An 18,897-nucleotide genomic window follows, 5' to 3' on the forward strand; every position below is an offset into this window, starting at 1 on the left:
AATCTGATAACACCAGAGGCTCTGCAGATGGCAGAAAGCGCAGGAGGCCGAGGAGCAGGCTCCCTGTGAGCCGCAGCCTGGGCTGGTCGCTCACCTTCAGGTCCCGGTGCACCACCCCCATCTGGTGGCAGTGCAGCACGGCCTCCAGGATCTGCTGGATACAGTGACTGAGGAGAGAAAGGCAGGGGTCATGGCGTGAAGATGGGCTTCCCCTGGGAAGCTGGCAGGCAAGGTCCCCTGCCCCTGGGCACCACGACCAGGCCACACCTAGAGCTCACCTGGCATCAGCCTCACTGTAGTACTCCCGGGCCACGATGTCCTCAAACAGCTCCCCACCGGTGACCCTGGGGAGACAGGCACAGAGTCAGCCTCCCACAGAGGTCCCAGGTGCCACCTCTTCTGGGTGGGGCCTGGGGACCTCAGAACCATAGAGGTGTCCCCTGCTACAACCTCCTTCCTGGCTTCCAGCCCACCCTTCCACTAACTTCCCTCCCCTCCTATCCTGCTCTTCTTCCCACTGAGCCCAGGCTGCAGTTAGGGCGGGACCCTCGGAGCACATTCCTAAGAGTCATTTGGTTCCTAGACACCCAAGGGCTGGGTTTTGTTTTTATTTTTTAAACAGACTTTATTTTTAGAGTAGACTTAGCAAAATTAAGCATAAAGCATAGAGATTTCCCACATACCGCTGCCCCTGCTGTATGCACAGCCTCCCTCATTATCAACATCCTGAGGGCTGGTTTTTAACAGCCGAAGAGACCAGGGCCATCGATCCAGGAACCACCCGGGCCTCTCATTTAATTATTGCTTTTTATTCAATCGACTGGCTTTCAAAACTGGAATATTATTCCAAAAGGAAATGTTAAAATCACCAGTAGCCGCAAATAGTAGCAACAAAACTAATGTGTTGGTGTTTCCGGAACACCAACCTGCAGTGCTCGGGTAGCAAACCTATCATATCTGGAAAACTATCAGAAGAGCGAGTTCAGCCCAGTCGGTTGCACTTGGGACCCCTCAGACCAAGGGACCCAGAGAGGTCATCCCTGCTCAGGCTGCTCAGATATGCATTGCACATCCAGGGCGGTCCCAAACTCACAGGTCAAAGATCAGGTAATGGTGTCCCTCCTCAGAGATGCTGTCATGGAGCCGGACTGTGGGAGGAGCCAAGACAGCCAGTTACAGAACATACCGCTCCCTGCCACGCCCTCCCTCTCATCCTTCCATAGCCAACATGGTAATTTCTCAGACAGTCACCAAGCATAAGCTAGGTGCCACGTGCTTTGACAAATGCAGGTGATCAGGGGCTCACTGACTTCAGGCACCACCAAAAGAGGCCTGGGCTTCAAGACAACAGACCTCTCGTTTGGTCAGTTTGGTTCCCCACCCCCTTCAACCCTCAGTTTCCTTTCTGCACAAATTAGCATCATGGAGGCAGCCTGTGGCTCAAAGCTCTGCCACTTGCTAGCTGTGTGACTTTGGGAAAGTTGCTACAGCTCTCTGAGCCTCTCTTTCCTTGCCTGGACAATGAGAATGAGACTCTCCCATTTGGAGGCACACAGTCAGTGCTCATGCAATGCGGCCCAGAGCGAATACCCCTGATCTGCTTCCAGGTCTGAAGAGATAATAGATCCGGTGACGGCAGCAGTGACAGCGGTCCCCAAGTCCTGGCATGCTGAGGAACTGTCATCCTTTCATACTTTATTTACCAAGAACAAAGCAAGGCTCCCAGGAGCTCAGAGCTCCCAAAATTATCCCCTGAGCTCCACAAAGAAGGGCTTGAGGCCAGGGGCTGACTCCAAGGCCTGTACCCTGCTGGCCAAAGGGCAAGTTCTCCCTGGACAGGTCCACATCCTTCTCCTGCGCCACAACCTAAAAATGGCCACAGAGGAGCTGCGGGCCCGGAGGATTATGATGCATCTCACGATGGAGAGTTACACAGCTGTGAAGATCATGCGGCGGTTTTGTATTCACGGGTTTAGAATCATCTCTCAATTATGTTGTTTGGCAAAAAGCAAAAAGCAAAATGTAAAACGGCGTGTGTAGTCCTTTTTTAAAGGATGCATTTAAGCTTGTATATGTCATATGTCTCCCTAAAAGGGTACAGAGATGTGGGCATTGGCAGGTGCCTTGGGGTGGGGGAGGGAGGGGGGGAACTGGGGCCATGGATAGGTCAGACTTCCTTTTCACTGTGCATCCAATGCCATCAGAACTCTTTCCACGTGCATGAATTTCTGACTCAATCCTGAGTCCTCTAAATTTTTTATGGCTCTCAAATCTGCACATAAAGTTCAGAGAAACAGACATCAAATACCCCAGGTTGGGTGCTTACTACGGGAGGAAGGGGAGATGGGGACCAGAGATGGAGGAGAAGAAAAGGGACACAAATGTATTTATTTGTTTTATTTTATTTTATTTTTAATTCAGTGAGAGGAGGGGAGGCAGAGACAGACTCCCGCAAGCACCCTGACTGCAATCCACCCAGAAAGCCCTCTTGGGGGTGATGTTTTGCCCATCTGGGGCATTGCTATGTTACTCAGCCACCGAGCTCTTTTTAGCACCTGAGGTGGAGGCCATGGAGCCATCCTCAGCCCCAGGGCCAACTTGCTTCAATTGAGCCACAGCTGCAGGATGGGAAGAGAAAGAGAGGGAGAGAGAGACACAGAGAGAGGGAGAAAGAAGCAAAAGAAAGAAGGGTGGAGAAGCAGATGGGCACTTCTCCTGTGTGCCCTGACCGGGAATCAAACCTGGACATCCACACACCAGGCCGATGCTCTACCACTGAGCCAACCAGCCAGGGCCAGGACACAAATTTAAATTTAAAAAAAATTTTAATTCTTAAATGATGATATATATTTAAAAATAATAACTGAAAGATGTTTTAAAATTATTTTAAAGCAAAACTAAAAAGCAGGCTACCTGAGAGTTCATATGCTATGACCCTGCTTTGCTTTTTAATTAATATTTTATTATAAAATATTTCAAGTATACAGTCAAGCGAACACCCACATGTGCCCACCATTAATGTTTTCTTACATTTGCCTTCCTACATTTCTATCCATTCCTCTATCCACTCATTGATTTTATTTTTCTTTTTACTTAAAAAATTTTTTTTTAATTTATTGATTGATTTTTAGAGAGAGAAAAAGGGAGACAGACAGAGAAAGAGAGAAAGACACAGAAACATCAATATTTTCCTGTGTGCACCCTGACCAGGGATCAAACCTGCAACCTTGGCATATCGGGATGATGCTCTAACCACCTGAGCCACCCAGCAAGGGTCCACTCATCAATTTTAATTTTTGAATGCATTTCAAAACAAATGCTGGCCTCATTTTTAAAAGGTTTGTATATTGATCTGAGCATCTGGTATTTTTTGTGTACAGATTGCAGCAACCCTCCATGGGGGCCCCGCCCAGGCCCCCTTAGTAAGACGGTGCCACCACCTGCAGCTGCTGGAGGGCTGGCTGCTCCCAGCCCACAGCTCCTTTCTTCTAAAGAATGGCCCGCTACTGATGGAACCACCGTGCCCACCAGCCTGCCTGCTGCCTTCAACCAGCGATTGAGGAACACGGGGAGGCAAGGTTGCTGCAAAGGTCCAGTCTCCTTGCCTTAAGGAGGGACCACTCCAAGATGGGACTTACACTCCAGAGACCTCCCACTGACACCCCCACCCCAACCCCGCACCCGAGATCAGGTTAAAGTTAGACTTGACGTTGAGCCACCTTCCTTCCCCTCCCCCCTCCTGCTTCCTGCACCCTCATTCCTTACAGGTCTCCACTTGGAGCCCAAGCACCTGAATCCCTACGCTGGGCTCTGCTTCTGGGAAACCTGACCTGAGATGAGACATCTAGGTGTACTGGAGGGGGTACAGGTGTTAAGTATCATATGGAAACAACATCATAGGATGTTAGCCCTGTATGCTGAGGTTATAGGAGATCCTTTAAAAAAAATTACTTGCCTTCTCATTATGTACAATAATCTTGCCCTGTAGTGTATCAGGATCAAGTTTTGAAAAAGACTTTTCTCTCTCCACCTTCCCCCAGGCAATAGACTCTTTCTTGTCTACTTTGACCCAACAAACATGAGGTGTTTTAACTTTCCCTTTCCGGCACGTGAGAAGCTCTAAGAAGCGGAGCTGCAGCCAGAACCATCTCAGAAAGGGCTTTTAGGGCTGACTGACAGCCATCTGTGGGGAGCTCCAAAGAGACTGGGGTCCCAGGTCCACCCTCTGACCAGGAGCCTCAGCCCCTTTAAGAGAAGGTCCTCAGGGTTCTGGGAAATGGACAGACTTGGGATGTGGAGGAAGGTGTTACTTTAGCTCAGGTGGTGCTTGAGCGCTGATTGTAAAAGGCTGCTCCTCTAAGCAGCCAGGCAAGGGGGACATGGGCTGGATTCCAGCCCCCACCCACGTGAGACTATTAAAGTCAGTTTCAGTCCCTGAGAGGTGGCTAAACCGCCATTTGGAGCCCAGGAGACAGGGCTTCTCCCTTCACTGCTATTTTCACATACAAAACCTCCCCTTCCACGAGTGGAGACTTCCCTGACGAAAAACTCAGCCCAGAGTCCAAGAAGAAAGGCAGAATTCAAGGGCCACAGACTATATAACAGTCCCACCCCTGGCACAGAGATTGACATGTCTGTGCTCACTGAATTATGTTGTCACTCTTTTGATATTTTGAAAAATTGTCATAGAACAAAAATTCTGTAACCTAGTTTTTATTTATGTAAAGAACTCAAATTTCTGACATGTCTGTCATGTTCTAACAGTTGTCATTTTTTTCTTAGATGATAAAGGGTAGTACATGTTCCCCAATTCACATGTCCCCCTGACAGCACCCTCCTGAGGTCCACCTGAGTAGAATGACTAAGAACGGGCTCTGGAGTCAGACTTGCTGGGTTCACCTCCCAGCAACACCTCTTACAAGCTGCGTAACTTTGGGCACGTTCTGTAACCTCTCTGAGCTTCGTCTCCTAACAGCTGTGGGGATTACTGCCAGCAATACTGTGCCTGGCACCTGGAAGAACCCGATAATGGAGACACTGTCGTCTTCATCATCAACCAACCTCGCCTTCCCCACCCAAAACCACTTGCTAAACTCTCGGGTTGTCCCTTGCTCCCTGGGGTGGCCTTTGGGGGGGGGGGGGGTCTGCGCCATCCGCAGGTGATAATGATTCGGAGAGCTGTGGTCTGTCTGGCCCAGAGCCCATTACTTATTGCTCCCATTAGAGCTGGGACTGAGCAGGAGAAGGGGTGCCAATGGGAGGAGGCAGCACTGGCCTGAGATAGCTGCGATTGTGCAGCAACACACACACACACACACACATGCGCGCACACGCATACACGCACACACACGTGCGCGCACACACACATTCCTGCCTCCTTTCTCTGGAGTTGACAGCGTTTATAAGAACCACAGGATTTTGTAGTCAGAGACCACTCACAACCTCCTCCATGATACAGCCAGGGAGTCAGAGGCGGGAGGGGGCCACATGGTGAGGCCAGGAGCAGGTCAGGGACAAGGGCCCAACCAGAGCTGCTCCCCTCCAGCGGCCAGCTGCCCCTTCTCTGATCCTGGCCCTGGAGCCTGGGCCACTGCACCATGGTGCAGCCCTGCTCCCCTCCAGCGGCCAGCTGCCCCTTCTCTGACCCTGGCCCTGGAGCCTGTACCGCTGCTGGTGCAGCCCTGCTCCCCTCCAGCGGCCAGCTGCCCCTTCTCTGACCCTGGCCCTGGAGCCTGTACCGCTGCTGGTGCAGCCCTGCTCCCCTCCAGCGGCCAGCTGCCCCTTCTCTGACCCTGGCCCTGGAGCCTGTACCGCTGCTGGTGCAGCCCTGCTCCCCTCCAGCGGCCAGCTGCCCCTTCTCTGATCCTGGCCCTGGAGCCTGGGCCACTGCTGGTGCAGCCCTGCTCCCCTCCAGCAGCCAGCTGCCCCTTCTCTGACCCTGGCCCTGGAGCCTGTACCGCTGCTGGTGCAGCCCTGCTCCCCTCCAGTGGCCAGCTGCCCCTTCTCTGATCCTGGCCCTGGAGCCTGGGCCACTGCTGGTGCAGCCCTGCTCCCCTCCCAGGCAAGGGGAGGGAGGGGCCTTCAGGGTATAAATAGCAGATGGAGATGCTTCTCTCCCATAGGAGAGTTAACCCTTGGGGCCCTGGGCACACAGAGATGCTTCCCTGGGAGAGAGGAGGTGTGTGGCTGCCAGAGTTGGACTATTCCTGAGAGGGCACCTAGACCTTGACCTTCAAAGTGTGGTCTGCGAACCAGCAGCCACATCCCTCAGAGCATATTAGAAAGACAAAATCTTGGGCCCCACCCAGACCCCAGACTTGCTGAACAGAAACTACCTGTTAACAAAATGCCCAGATGGTTCAGACAGCCTTATACTTATGAAGACGGGGAGGAAGTGGCTCAGAGTGGGTAGTGCTCCTGCCTAAGGTCACAGCCATTTCCAGACAGAACTATATCTAGAATCTGTACTTCCTCCCCTCATGACTCAGAGCCTTGCTGGGCAGGGACACAGCGCCCCTCCACACCCCACCCCAGCTGTGCAGGGGTCGGGGAGGGAGGTCAGGCCTGCCCTGGGCCCAGCCTCTCCACGCAGCCTGCACCCAGGCCACCCCCGGGGCAGTGGCCACCTGCAGCTTGTCCCTAAGGGGCAGGCCAGCCACAGGTCTGGCAGGTGAGCAGGACCCCATTGCTGGGCTGACTCAGCATAGGGAGGGTTAGGGAAGTGAGCTACACTGGTCAAGGCCGAGCTCGGCCTATTTTCATCTCTCTCAAGAGATGAAAGGCTTTGGGGGTTTTCCTAAAACAGCTTTTCTGAAGGAAGCTGCAGGCAGCGTGGGCTGCGAGGAAGCATCCCTTCTTCACCCTCCCCCCACCCACGCTGGTCTCCCATCTCTCCACCCCCCACCCACGCTGGTCTCCCATCTCTCCAGCCGCCATCCCCAGGTAAGAGAGCAGCTGCCTCCCCATCCCATCAGCACAAACCCACCAGGATGGCAGGGGAACAGGGCCCGACCTCACCCCACACCCCTCACTTGTCCCCCCAAAACTTACCGATGTTGGGGTGCTTCAGGAGGCGGCAGATGCGGGCTTCACGCTCCAGCTTCTGATGATCTGAAACCCGGAGAGGTGACCAGGTGAGTCCCAGGTGAGGGAAGAACCTGTACCCACTCCATCTCTCCCTCTTCCAGCCTCTTTTGACTCCCATCTCCCAGGGAAGCCCCTGGGCCCTGGAAAAGCCTTTCAGGCAGGGCTTCTGGGTTCTCCCGGGAGGCAGTGAGCCGCTGCAGAAGAGGCCAGGGTTGCAATGATCCAGATGTCCCTTCCCCTCTCTGGGGCTCGTCTCCAGGGCTCTCAGATGAAGAATATCCCTGATCCCCTTCCTGGATAAGACCCAAACTCCATAAAGCCTGGACCCCTGATGTACTCAGGCCAGCTCTTGCTGCTCCTCCCCTAGCCCTGCCTCTCACAAGACACTCCAGCCAGACTAAACTGTTGAATTTCATTTCTCTGGGCACACCCCGCTCAGCCCTCTCACTTTGGGGCCTTTGCACACCGGTTCACCCAGCTTGGAACACTCCCCCTCAAGCTCCCACTGGTCCTTCACTGGCCATCACTCACTCTCCTGCCCATCCTTAGATGCTGCCCTCTCCTGGCAGCCTGTCCTGATTGGCAGGCTGGCCAGGGCCTCTCCTCTGTGCTCTCAGGGTCCCTGGACAGCATGTCTCACTCCTTCTCATTGATATCTCTATCCTTGAGGACAGGGACTTGGTCTCTGCTGTACCCATGGCATCTACCCAAATGCCTGGCACTTAGTAGGTGCTCAAAAAATAACTGAATGAAAGGACAAATGGCTAAGTGAATGAACCTTTCTAAGGGAGCAGGTATTCTCTGCAGAAGAGCTGTATTAATTCGCAGAAGCCACCTCCCCTGCAGAGGACACAGAGAGCCTCAAAGAACCTGCAGAGTAGAACTGTACCCAGAGCTCTCGCACCTGCCTTTCAAGACAGTTGTCCAAATCCCCTGGGTCTCCCCACCCACCTGGGAGAGCGGCTTGTTCAGAATCTGCCACCTGTGGGCCCTGACCCTGAGGCTGCTGGGAACAGTCGTACCCCATTCAATCATCCCAACAGTCCTGGCTGTGGGCGTCCTGCCCCCATTTTATAGAAAAGGAACCTGCAGCCCGAGAAGCTGATACCTCACTGGTGGCAGAGTTGGGACTGAAAATGTATTCCCCAATTCCCTTTCTGGTGCTTTTCTCACAATTAGGTAGTTAAGGCCTTAATTTAAAAAACAAAACAGTAAAACAGGAGCCATTTACAAATGCAGAACATTTACCGTGTGCTCAGCACTGTGCAGAGAGCTTTGTATGCACTTCAAGCCCTCACCACAATCCTTTGAGGGAGGTGTAATTACTATTCTTGCTTTTAAGAGGAAGAAACAGAGGTTCCAAGAGGGTAAGTACGGGGCCCGAAGTCACACCCGTGGTGAGCAGTGGAGTCACGCTTTGTACCCAGGCAGCCAGACTCCAGGGGTGAGCTTTAAAGTTCTGGGCTGTACTGTTCTCCACGCCCTGACAAACTGCCACCACCTCTACCTGTCCCCCAATTCTCAAATGGGAAAATCGAGGCCCACAGGAGAGTTCTCACACAGACACTCAGAGGCAGAGCTGGGACTAGACCCCTGGTCTCCCGATGGCCTCTTCCGAGCAGGTGGGCATCAGGGAGGATGATAAGGGTGGAGAAAGTCCCAGCCCTTGTCCCCTGGCAGCCAGCTCCCCTTTCCCTGCCCCCTCCATTAGAGCAATCACTGGCCATCCTCCAAGGACTGCAGAAGCCAAGATCAATAATACTGAAGTGTGGCTTTTCCATCAGCAAAGCGATGAAATCCAATCAAGTTTCCACAGAGTGTAAGCTCAACTCCCCAGCGAAAGGCCAGCAGCAAGCTAGGGAGGGGAGGTGGACCCAGGGCAGCCCCCTATTCCCCTTCCCTCCCTGCCTCCTTCTATATCCTCTGGGGAGGGGAGGCCAATTCCAGGGCAAAGGAGGGGAATCTCCATCGACAGTGGAGCCCCTCCCCCCATGGGCTGAGGAAGGCGGGACCCACCCCCTGCTCCATACCCTGTCCCTAACCCCTCCATCCCCAGCAGAACCAGAAATCAGGCAGGTCAAAGTTGGCCTTATCAGAGGGGGCTGGGGCCCTTCTGGCCCAGGCCACACATGGGGAAGAGCAAGTTTAAAATTCTGGTGTTTTTTTCATGTGAGGTTACCCAGGAGCAGAGTTATACTAACAGGGTTGAAAGAAGAAACCATTGATCACTCAGCTTCAAACTTGTGCCTGGTTACCAGACCTCACTGCTGGAAATGATAAGAACTAATTGCTTTTATAAATCTTGTAATCATCTTTTGCATAGTACAATTAATTACACTGCATTGCAATGTTCAGTGCTAAAGGCATGAATTGTTGCATGGAAACATGCATGTTATATAATTTTTGTAACTTTCTTTGAAATAGTTTTCCCCTAATACTATACAGGAAACCTCAAATAATGTAAGAATTGTATTCCTCTTCACCTCTGAAACTTTGCTCTGTTATGTAGATGGGAAAACTGAAGCACAGTGATAAAGGAGCAGTCCTTTTATCAAAACCACTCATCAAGATGGACCAACATTATTAGAACTCAGAGCTATGAGAATTCATTCTAGGACATACCTCCTATCCCTCCACCCATCAAAACTCTTTGGCAGCCAAGAAGCTCTTATTGGAATATAGAATAGATCCTGTCACTCCCAGGCTTCAAACTCTTCAACAGCTTCCCAATGTTCTTATAATATAATTCAAACTCCTCACTATAGCCAACAAGACCCTGCTGGGTCCTGCCTCCATCTTGGCCTTGAAGCTCCAGCCTCATTCGTCTCTTTCTGTACCTCAAGCACACTGAGCCCTTTCCACCCCCGGGCCTTTGCACTTGCTATGCCCCCCACCTGGAATGCTCTTATCCTGGGTCTTCTCATGACTGCCTCCTTCTTTTACCTTTTTATTTCTTTTTTTTTTTTTTTAGTGTCCCTCTTGTCCCATCACTTCCCCATTACCCCGTCTGATCCTGTCTTCTTCATAGCATCCATCATTTCCTGAGATTTCCCAGCTTATCTGGGTGCTCAATGCTCTTTTCTGCCTCCCTTCCTAGGAAACAGATGCAATGAAAAGAAGACCTTGTCTGTTGGTCACTGCTATGATCCCAGGGCTTAGAACCCAAATTGTCAAAGATCCTAGAGCTAAGCAGTGGTAGAGTGGGGATCTCAATCCATGTTCATAATTACTATAGTATATTGCCTCCCATTCTAATAATTAATTAATTGCTAAATCAGCCCATCCAGCTGAGTCCCACAATGGTGAGAGGTCCGAGGGAAATAAGTCTGCAGCCTCCAGCCCAGGCATTGCCCCCCAATGCCCGCAATACGCCTTGTGAAACTCCCCCCTCTCTCTCTGGGAGCAGGGCTCCAGGATGTTGGAGTGATGGGGGCCAGCCCTGCCCAAAGCTCAGCAGGCAGCGGGGGATGGCAATTCTCCGTGTAAGTTTCTGGGACCAGCAGGGCCGGTTGGAACAGAGAAGAGGTGAGGGAGTACTGGGTGGGGGGAGTGCCATCAGAGAAGCTGGGCTCCAGCCAGCAGGGGGGCTCCAGGGGATAGCCAGGCTCCCGCAGGCGGGTGGGCAGCGGGATTCTGACCAGAGGCACTGGTACCAGGAGAGAAGATAGGTCTCCAAGTCTGGAAGAGCAAACTCCCCAGCCTCTACGGGACCTCAACAGGTCTCCTAATTCTGGGAGGTTGGGTTAATAATCATGAGGACTGACAGTTACAGGCAGGGATGGGGGGGGCGGGAGAGGAGGACAGGAAAGATGTCTTACTGCCACCTCACGGGCTCCCTCACATGGACCCAAATCTCAGGGGCAGCCTGAGTGAGCTCATACCATGCTTCCCACCCAGTGTCCTGAGACTGGTCACCAGGGAGCCGAGGAAGTGGCCGCTCAGTGCCAGGGTGGACAGTGGGGTCTGTGGACGTCGCTATACCTATGCCAGTCACCTCTGGCTGCTCCAGCCACATCTGCATGCCAAGCAATGTTAGTAAACTATTTCTGTGTGTGCCCGGTGAGCTGGGGCTAGAAAGCCTACAGAACCGGTGGTAGGGATGCTCAGGAACACCATATTGTCCATGCAGGAGCTCGGGATAGCCTATTGGGGTATCCTACTGTTCTCCAACCCACAGGGGTGGGGTCATCCAGCCCAGCTGCATGGCTCCCCAAGGGGATTGGGACAGACCAAATTTTTACTTTTCATTTCCTGTCTATATGGTGTTTTGGAATTGTTTATTCTATGAGCATTTTATTTAAAAGGCTAGTTTAAATATGCATACAATATACATACAAAAAAAGTATCTCCTGAGTTTGGGAACCGCTGGATGGAAAAGGCTGCCCGGGTGGGGAAGGGGAAGCCTCGGCTCCCTGGGGGTTGGACAGACGCCCTGTGTGGGCGCGGCTCCCTGCAGGGAACTGACAAAGTCACCCAGGAGTGCCAGTACAAGAAGCTTAGAGGGTGTTGCCAAACATTCAGTCTCAAGAAATTCCCCACCCAGGGCACCTTGAGTGGCAAACAAAGAATCCTGCTAAAAAGAGCTCTGCTCTCTCCCACCGGGGAGGAAGCGTTGGCACTTGGCAGGCTTCTTTGGAAAGGTCGAGCATCCTCATTCCCACCCTCCATGCTCTCCTAGGCCTGGGAGGTCAAAGGCTCCATAAATCGCCAAAAGGATGGCGGTTACTGCCTGGCACAGCCCATTGCATACGCTGCCCAGGAATGCCTAGTCACCTTCTAAAGAAGAGGCAATACCTCTCCTTTCTCCCCCGTGTGTGTGTGTGTGTGTGTGTGTGTGTGTGTGTGTGTATGTGTGTGTGTGTTGAACTGGCTCAAGAACCCCAGCATCTAGGAAGGACCTTGGTTCGGTTCCTGACCCTTCCTCATTTGAGGTCAACCTCAACCTGTCATCCTAAGTTGTGGCTCTAGTTTTCCAGGGAGTGGGACATCTCACTGGATTGCTAGAGACACAAAGCACAGAGAGGGCACGTGACTGCCATTAATCACACAGCAAAAGCAAGGCCTGGCCCACCATCTGAGCAGCACTCTGGCCGGTCATCCTGTCCACCCTAGCCCCTGCCCTGGGCCCTAGCTTCAGACCTTTCACAGGTCTCTCCCTTCCACATCAGCTTTCATGCTGACCATGTTCCATTGGGGGTCCTGGGCCTTCAAACAATGTACCCTGCCCCCAACTCAGCCTCTTCTCCCTGCAGGACACTGGCCTGCCTACAGGGGAGTTTGGTAAATAGAAGGAAGTGCTGGGCTCCCAACAACAAGGAGTCAGAGAGATGAAAAGCAGCAACACGAGGTCTAACACAGAGCCTGCTGGAAGGCCTGTGGGGGACAGCGTGAACATCCTGTACCAGCCTCCGTGAGCCCCACACCTGCTGGGCCCTGGCCCAGACACAGCTGCTGCCTGTGCCAGGCAGACACCTGGACACTGTGCCAGCCTGCACACGATGTCCCCCACACTGCACAAGCCATGGGCTGCACCTGCACCGGCCACCCACCAGAATTCCCTTCACCCCCTGGTGGCCCCTGAGGCCACTTAGACACTGTTCATGCCAGCAGTTGAATCTCTGAAGATAAGCCTCCCCAACACACTGACCATGGTCCCCACCATCACTGCTCTAATCACACGCTAAAGGCAAGCGGCAAGACTTCTAGGCAGGCTTCCCAAGTTTTAATGTCCGCATGAATCACCTGGGCATCTTGTTAAAATGCAGGCTTGGGTTTCTTAAAGTCTGGAATCAAGAATTTGCATTTTTAACACATCCTGGTGCTGCTGCTGCTGTCTAGGACCACTTCCAAATTAGAATCACCTGGGGATCTTTTCCAAAACCCAAGTCACACCCCAGGCTAATGAAACCACAACCTCTGTGGGTGGGTTTCAGATATCTAGGGTGTTTGAAGCTCTCCAGGGGATCCCAATGTGAGAACAGGTTTGGAAGCGGCTGTCCTAGGGAGGGGGTATTAGAGACCAGAGATCTGACTGGTGTGCTTGAAGCAGAGCACCTGGAGTTCACGGGACACCAGTTGGTCACCTTGGATACACAGGGCGCTGTCCTAGGTACTGAGCATATCACAAGGAATGAGACCCATCCTTACCCTCTTGGAACTTTGAGTCAAGAGGAAAGATGGAGGTTAAACAAGGAACCAAGCCAGCAACTGGGGTAAGTCCAGGCTGGGGTAAAGCCACAGGAAAGTAAACAGTAACGGGAGATATAAAATCAGGGAGACACCCTCAGATTTGGGGGTCAGGGAAGGTTTTCAGAGTATGTGACATTAAGCTGAGACCTGAAGGATGAGAAGGAGCCAGCCTTATAAGGAGCCAGGTAAGGGCATCCAGGCAGAGGAAACAGCAGGCGCAGAGGCCTGAGGGGAGAATGGAGGCAAGTGGCAGGAAGGCAGGGAAAGGAAGTTTCACCTGGCATCTCAGCCTTCGCCTGGATGTCAAGGCAGAGAGCTCGGCCAATCAGAAAGGCTGTGGCCTCTAGCCTAAATCCCTTAAGGAGGGAAAATGGAAGGGTCTGCTCTCATAATACCCACAGGAAGGAGAGCTCTCGCCCTTGCCGGCAGCATTGCCTGTGGGGACAGACTCAGGTGCTGGTTCTAAGCCAAGCGGTAGAAAGAGAGGTGAAAGGAAGGACAGCCCCAAGGGTGGGAAGGCATGGATCTCCAACCTACCTCTGGCTGAGAGTTTCTTGGTGTTGATGATCTTGGCAGCATACTCCTGGCCAGCCAGCACCTTCACACACCTGCGCACCACTGAGAAGGCTCCCCTAGGAGGACAGAGATGTCAAAGATGGTGAGAATAGGCATAGGGCTGTGCCCCCAGGAAATGCTGGAATTCATGCAGCTGCACCATGGTAGGTAGGGAGCCCTGCTTCAAGGCTGCTCGAGCTCATAGGGGCTGCTGTGACCGACTCGGGGACAGTCAAGGCCGGAGACCCAGGAGAGCCACTGGTGATGGATCATTAGAAGCTTGGCCTCACAAGAGATGCACCTTCCAGGGTTCCTAGTAAGTTAGGCTCAGCACATTGTAAAACATTAGAATAGCATAGTTTAGAATCACAGAACCTAGGTCCCTGAAAATGTTTAGGTTTTTGTTCTTTGCGTAGGTAGCACATTGACGTGGTTCAAAGTTCAAAAGACACAAAAGTATAGATAGTGAAGATTCCCTCTCACCCCTGGACCCCAGTCTCCAAGATCCCCTCCCCAGGAATGGCCAGTGCCACCAAAGCATCTTTCCACACACACTCTGCCCCACACAAATGCTCCTGATCCTCGCAATGTGTCTTGCATCTTCCATTTTTCAGCAAATACTCTGGAGAGCAAAGAGGTCTTCATGACATCATATTTAATCATATGGCTGTCCTATAACTTACTTAGCTACTCTCCTGTCAGTGGGCAATTAGGTTAGTTCCCACCTATACCTATTACACACGGTGCTGTAATGGCTAACCTTATAGGTATGCATTAGAGTTACGTTGCCCACGTGTGCAAGCGTTTGTGGATAAATTTCTAGAGCTGGTGTTATTTGATCCAAGGGAAAGTGTGGTTTCATAAATGACTTTGAAAGACAACGAGAGATTTTCTGTCTTAGAGATTGTACCAACTTATGGTGAAGGGACCATTCTCCTCCACTCTTGTCCACATGGTGCGCTGTCAAATTTTCTTGTCTTTGCTATTTAGGTGGCGAGAGGCAACTCAGTGTCAATCTGATTTATAATTCTCATTCTAAGAGTGAGGCTGGGCATCTTTTCATATGTTTTAAGAGGTTCCTGGGATTTTTATCCTCAAAGGATTGGTGGTTGGAAAATAACTTGAAGCAAATATTAATGTGAAATATCTCAATTTTAAAATACTAGCCCCTTATTTTTTAGAAATATGTAAAGATAGGATCTGGCCAAACCAAACTAGTCTGAGGGCTAGATCTGGCCTCTAGGTGCCATGTTATACCCTCTACCCCAAAGGTTATCTGGTCTGACCCCTTCATATCACAGAGGAGGCCCCTGAGGGGCTGGACATTGACCGTGGTCACCAACATTACCACCCTTAACCAGAGGCTAATGGCAAGAAGCAAGTCTGTGGAACCAGCTTCCCCATTTTTAAGGTCCATACAAATTTAAGGTCCAGGTGTCTTGCTAAAATGCAGATTCTGATCCCTTAAGTCTGGAGTGGAACTCAAGGCTGAGCTTCAGGGTTGCTCAGCGTGGATTGCTTGAGGTCCACAGCTAGTTGCAGGCAGGCCCGCAGCCAGAACTCAGACATTTGCTCCTCCCCCAGGTGTTTGGCTCCTCCCCCACCAGTGAGCCTGCAGCTTCCCGGCCTGCTTGTCCAGGTTCCTGCCGTGGTCGCAGCCCATCACAGCCTCCAAACTTTGATTCCCACCCCCACCCCCACCCAAAGCATACAAGTAGGTCCAAGCAACCAAGATGAGGCTGATGGGAACAGGGGCGGACGCTGGCAGGCCTGAGGAAGCCTGCAGGCTGGCACAGACGCCCTTTCTGCACACGCTCTGGGCATCGTGTCGCTGCTTTGTGTCCGGGCAGCCAAGAGGGAACATGAGGGGATGGTGGGGAACTGGGGGAGATGAGGAAGGAAGAGCTGGGAGGGGAGCTGGAGAGTAGGAAATATGACCTGACAGGAAAGCTGGAGAAAGCCAGAATTCACAGACACATGGATGGCCTCATACAGCAACGGGCCCCTCCCAAGAGGTGGCTCCCCTGCCTGTCCCTCACCTGGAGGAAAGAAGCAAGCCTGGGTCACCCTCCCTGAGAGCCCTCCTGTCACAGGGCCTCTTGTGCATGCTCCCAGACACAGAGTACCTCCCCATCCAGCCCAGGTGTGCCACTGCTACTCCCGTTCTGTTCGTCTCTCCCACCTGACCCCACGCCCAGTTACCCAATGTCTGCTACCAAGTGGAAGTCTACAGATGTCATTTGCAGGAACAGGGGGTCGATTTAAGAAGCACTGAGGACTGAAATGAGACAGGGGAGAGGATGTTCAGTCAGGGGTGTTAGGAATAAGAACAGGCATCTGAGGCAGGTAGGGTCCAACTGGTCTCTTAAAGGTGCCCACGCTACCCAGGTAGGGGGATGGTCCCGAGTCCTGAAGGTCCCTGCTCAGGTCCTCTGCTCAGCCACGATTTTCAAAGGTCCCAGGAGAGAGAACAGTTAAGGTGGCCACTTCTAGGGAAGGTTCTAGGAGCCCCAGGGAGAGAAGGCAGAGAAGGGAGGAGGCTGTAAGCTCCTGAGAGCCGGGCTGGGTTTAGTCCTGCTCACTAACATCTAGTCCATGCCTGGTCCAAACTCCCTTCTAGGGAAAGACCTAAGATCAACGGTTATCACTCTGGCTGCTTCAGAATCCCTTGGAGGTGGGGAGTCTTTATTAAAAAAAAAAACAGTTATTCTCAGGCCCCATTCAGACCTATGGAATTAGAACCTCTGAGTGAGGACCCAGGAAACCTAGATTTTAATTTAACACGCTGTCCCGGCCAGCTTGGGCCTGCCTTGCCCCCCGTCTGGGGAAGTCCTGCCTGATGCCCGCCGTGCCCCAGAAACAGCACTGAGAGGGTGTCACGTGGGGCTGGGAGCACAGAGGCCTCACAGGCCCCACGAACTTGGCTCTGTTCCAGGAGCTGGGGTCCGAAGAATTCCACCTATAAAACCGGAGATGTCCTCACCTTCCTCCTCAGAACACAGCCCCGAGTTTTTGGGTAAATCCCAGGTTCTAACTAAAGGTCCAGGCCATGGGTGGGGTGGCCACAGGGGTTGTGTACCCCCCTAAAGACATCTTGTGCCTCTGAGTGGAGGTATGAGTGTCTCTTTTTTTTCTGGGGCAAGGACTAATGGCTTTTAGCAGATGCTCAGAGGGAGGAGTTTATCAAAACCAGTTCAGAGCTACTGATCCAAAGGACACTGGGCTCACATACCCAGGGGGCATCCTCCCTTCAATGCACATCCATCACCGAGCTCCTTCTGGGCCCTCACCGTTGGAATTCTGAGCTCCCATTTAACGTATCAGGAAACTGAGGCCTCCGTGAGCAGGTATATTCTTGGTGAGGCTGTGAAGAGAACCCAGGTCCCCTGCAAGTGCTCTGATGATACCATCAAAGGCAGAGAGTATGACCCTCAAGTGCAGGGGCTTTGGGCTCACAAAGCCCAGACTCAACCTGCAACTGACTGTGTGACATTTAATTCCGAGCCACATGTCTCTGTCTCTTCCTCTAAAATAGGAACAATAATAGCATCCACCTCTTAGCTATGCTGGGGGATTCAGGGAGACAACCTCTACACAACTCTGGGCACATAGAGCTTCAAATGGGGCGAGGAAGGACCTGAGCCAAGAGGCCCCTTTCTCCACCTGTGCGGCCTCAGATCTCCGTAGTAGGCAGGATGCCTCCTGCCGGCCAAGGCGCTGAGATCAGGGAGATGAGGAGCAGAGGAAAGTCTGTAGCAAAAATGAGAGTGGAGGCAGCGAGCCTGCTGCCCTAACTTCCCCCTCTTTTATCTTCTGTTTGAGAAGGGCATTTTTCTGCATCCTCGTCCTGCGTGAGCGAGTGGCCACAGCGCAGCTGTCTTGGCAAAGAGAAGAGCCAGCCCACGCCTCCCCGGCCCTGAGCTGAGCAGGTGGCCAGCGAGTGGGTGGGCATGAGCTTGGAAACAGGACAGAGTGTGAGAGGGCAGGGCGACCAGGTGGAGAGGGCAGGGTGGAGGGAGTGGCCAGGGCTCCCAAGAAGAAGGAACAGGAACCGCACGTAAGGTCGTGTGAGTGTAGGCTGAGCTGGGCGGGTACTGGGAATGCCTGTGAACGTGTTCTTGGGTGCAAAGGGGTCAAGGAGATGTCTGCCCAGAGGTGTGTGTCAGAAGCAAGGTCATTGCCCTGGTGTGCGTGAAGCCATGTGGCTCTGGGTGTGACAAAGCACAGACGTGTCACCCTGGGTATAAAGTATGTATCCATGTTATCCAGAGGGTCACAGAGTGTGACAGGTAGACACTGAAGGGACAGAATCTCAGGTCTTGGTCATGCTGAGAGGTCTTGGACAGGAGCTCTGCATCACGGTGGACTTAGTTTCTTCATCTGCCACATGGGATTGGAGTAGGGAGAAGGCTAACAGCAGAGGTCCCTCATCTTTAATCTTCTACACCATCAACATCCAACAGAACTTTCTGCGTTGATGGGATTGGTCTGTGCTGTCCAGGGTGGAAGTCACTAGCCTCACATATCTATAGCACTGGGAATGTGGCTAGTAGGACTGGCGAACTGAATTTTTAATTCTATCTCGTTTAAATAACTATATGTGGCTCACGACCCCTTATTGGATAGTGAAGTTCTACACAGATCAGAACAGGCTCTCAAGAACCAGACCAACCAGAGTTCAAATAGTGGTTCAGCCGCTTGCTAACAAGTTCCTTAACCTTGGTAAACCTCTTTCTTCTCCTGTAAAATTAGGTAAGAACAGTGCCCACCCTGTGAATCTTTTTCAAGGATTCCATGAGATAATAAGGCATGCAACGGGTTAGCCCAGTCCCTGGAGTACAGTAAATGATCAGGAGACAATGCCTTGTATAGGTGTCATTACCTACGAAGTGATGAGAACAGCTGGCATCGTCAGAAACAAAATGGACCTTGTTTGCCAAGCTCAGGGAAGAATCAAGTGGGGAGAGGAGGGAGGGGCCATGGAGAGGAGGGGAAAGGGGCTGCCCCCCCATAGGGCAGCCTGCCCCTGGGTGTGTGCGGGCATGAATGCAAGCCCCATGAGTGCGA

General features: G+C 52.4%; 1 protein-coding gene across 4 annotated transcripts in view; it reads right to left on the reverse strand.

Annotated features, from left to right (window-relative positions):
• CAMK2A (calcium/calmodulin dependent protein kinase II alpha) overlaps positions 1-18,897 on the reverse strand; it is a 63,724-nt gene that overhangs the window by 34,788 nt on the left and 10,039 nt on the right. For all 4 annotated transcript variants that reach the window (XM_066273000.1, XM_066273001.1, XM_066272998.1 and 1 more), the window contains exons 2-6: positions 13,813-13,907; positions 7,051-7,110; positions 1,094-1,148; positions 279-344; positions 95-167 (exon numbers count right to left, since the gene is read on the reverse strand). In XM_066273000.1, coding sequence (XP_066129097.1) covers positions 95-167; positions 279-344; positions 1,094-1,148; positions 7,051-7,110; positions 13,813-13,907 — 349 coding nt within the window. The remainder of the gene's footprint in view (positions 1-94; positions 168-278; positions 345-1,093; positions 1,149-7,050; positions 7,111-13,812; positions 13,908-18,897) is intronic.

The sequence above is a fragment of the Saccopteryx bilineata genome, chromosome 4 (assembly GCF_036850765.1).
Source record: "Saccopteryx bilineata isolate mSacBil1 chromosome 4, mSacBil1_pri_phased_curated, whole genome shotgun sequence".
Lineage (NCBI taxonomy): Eukaryota > Metazoa > Chordata > Mammalia > Chiroptera > Emballonuridae > Saccopteryx > Saccopteryx bilineata.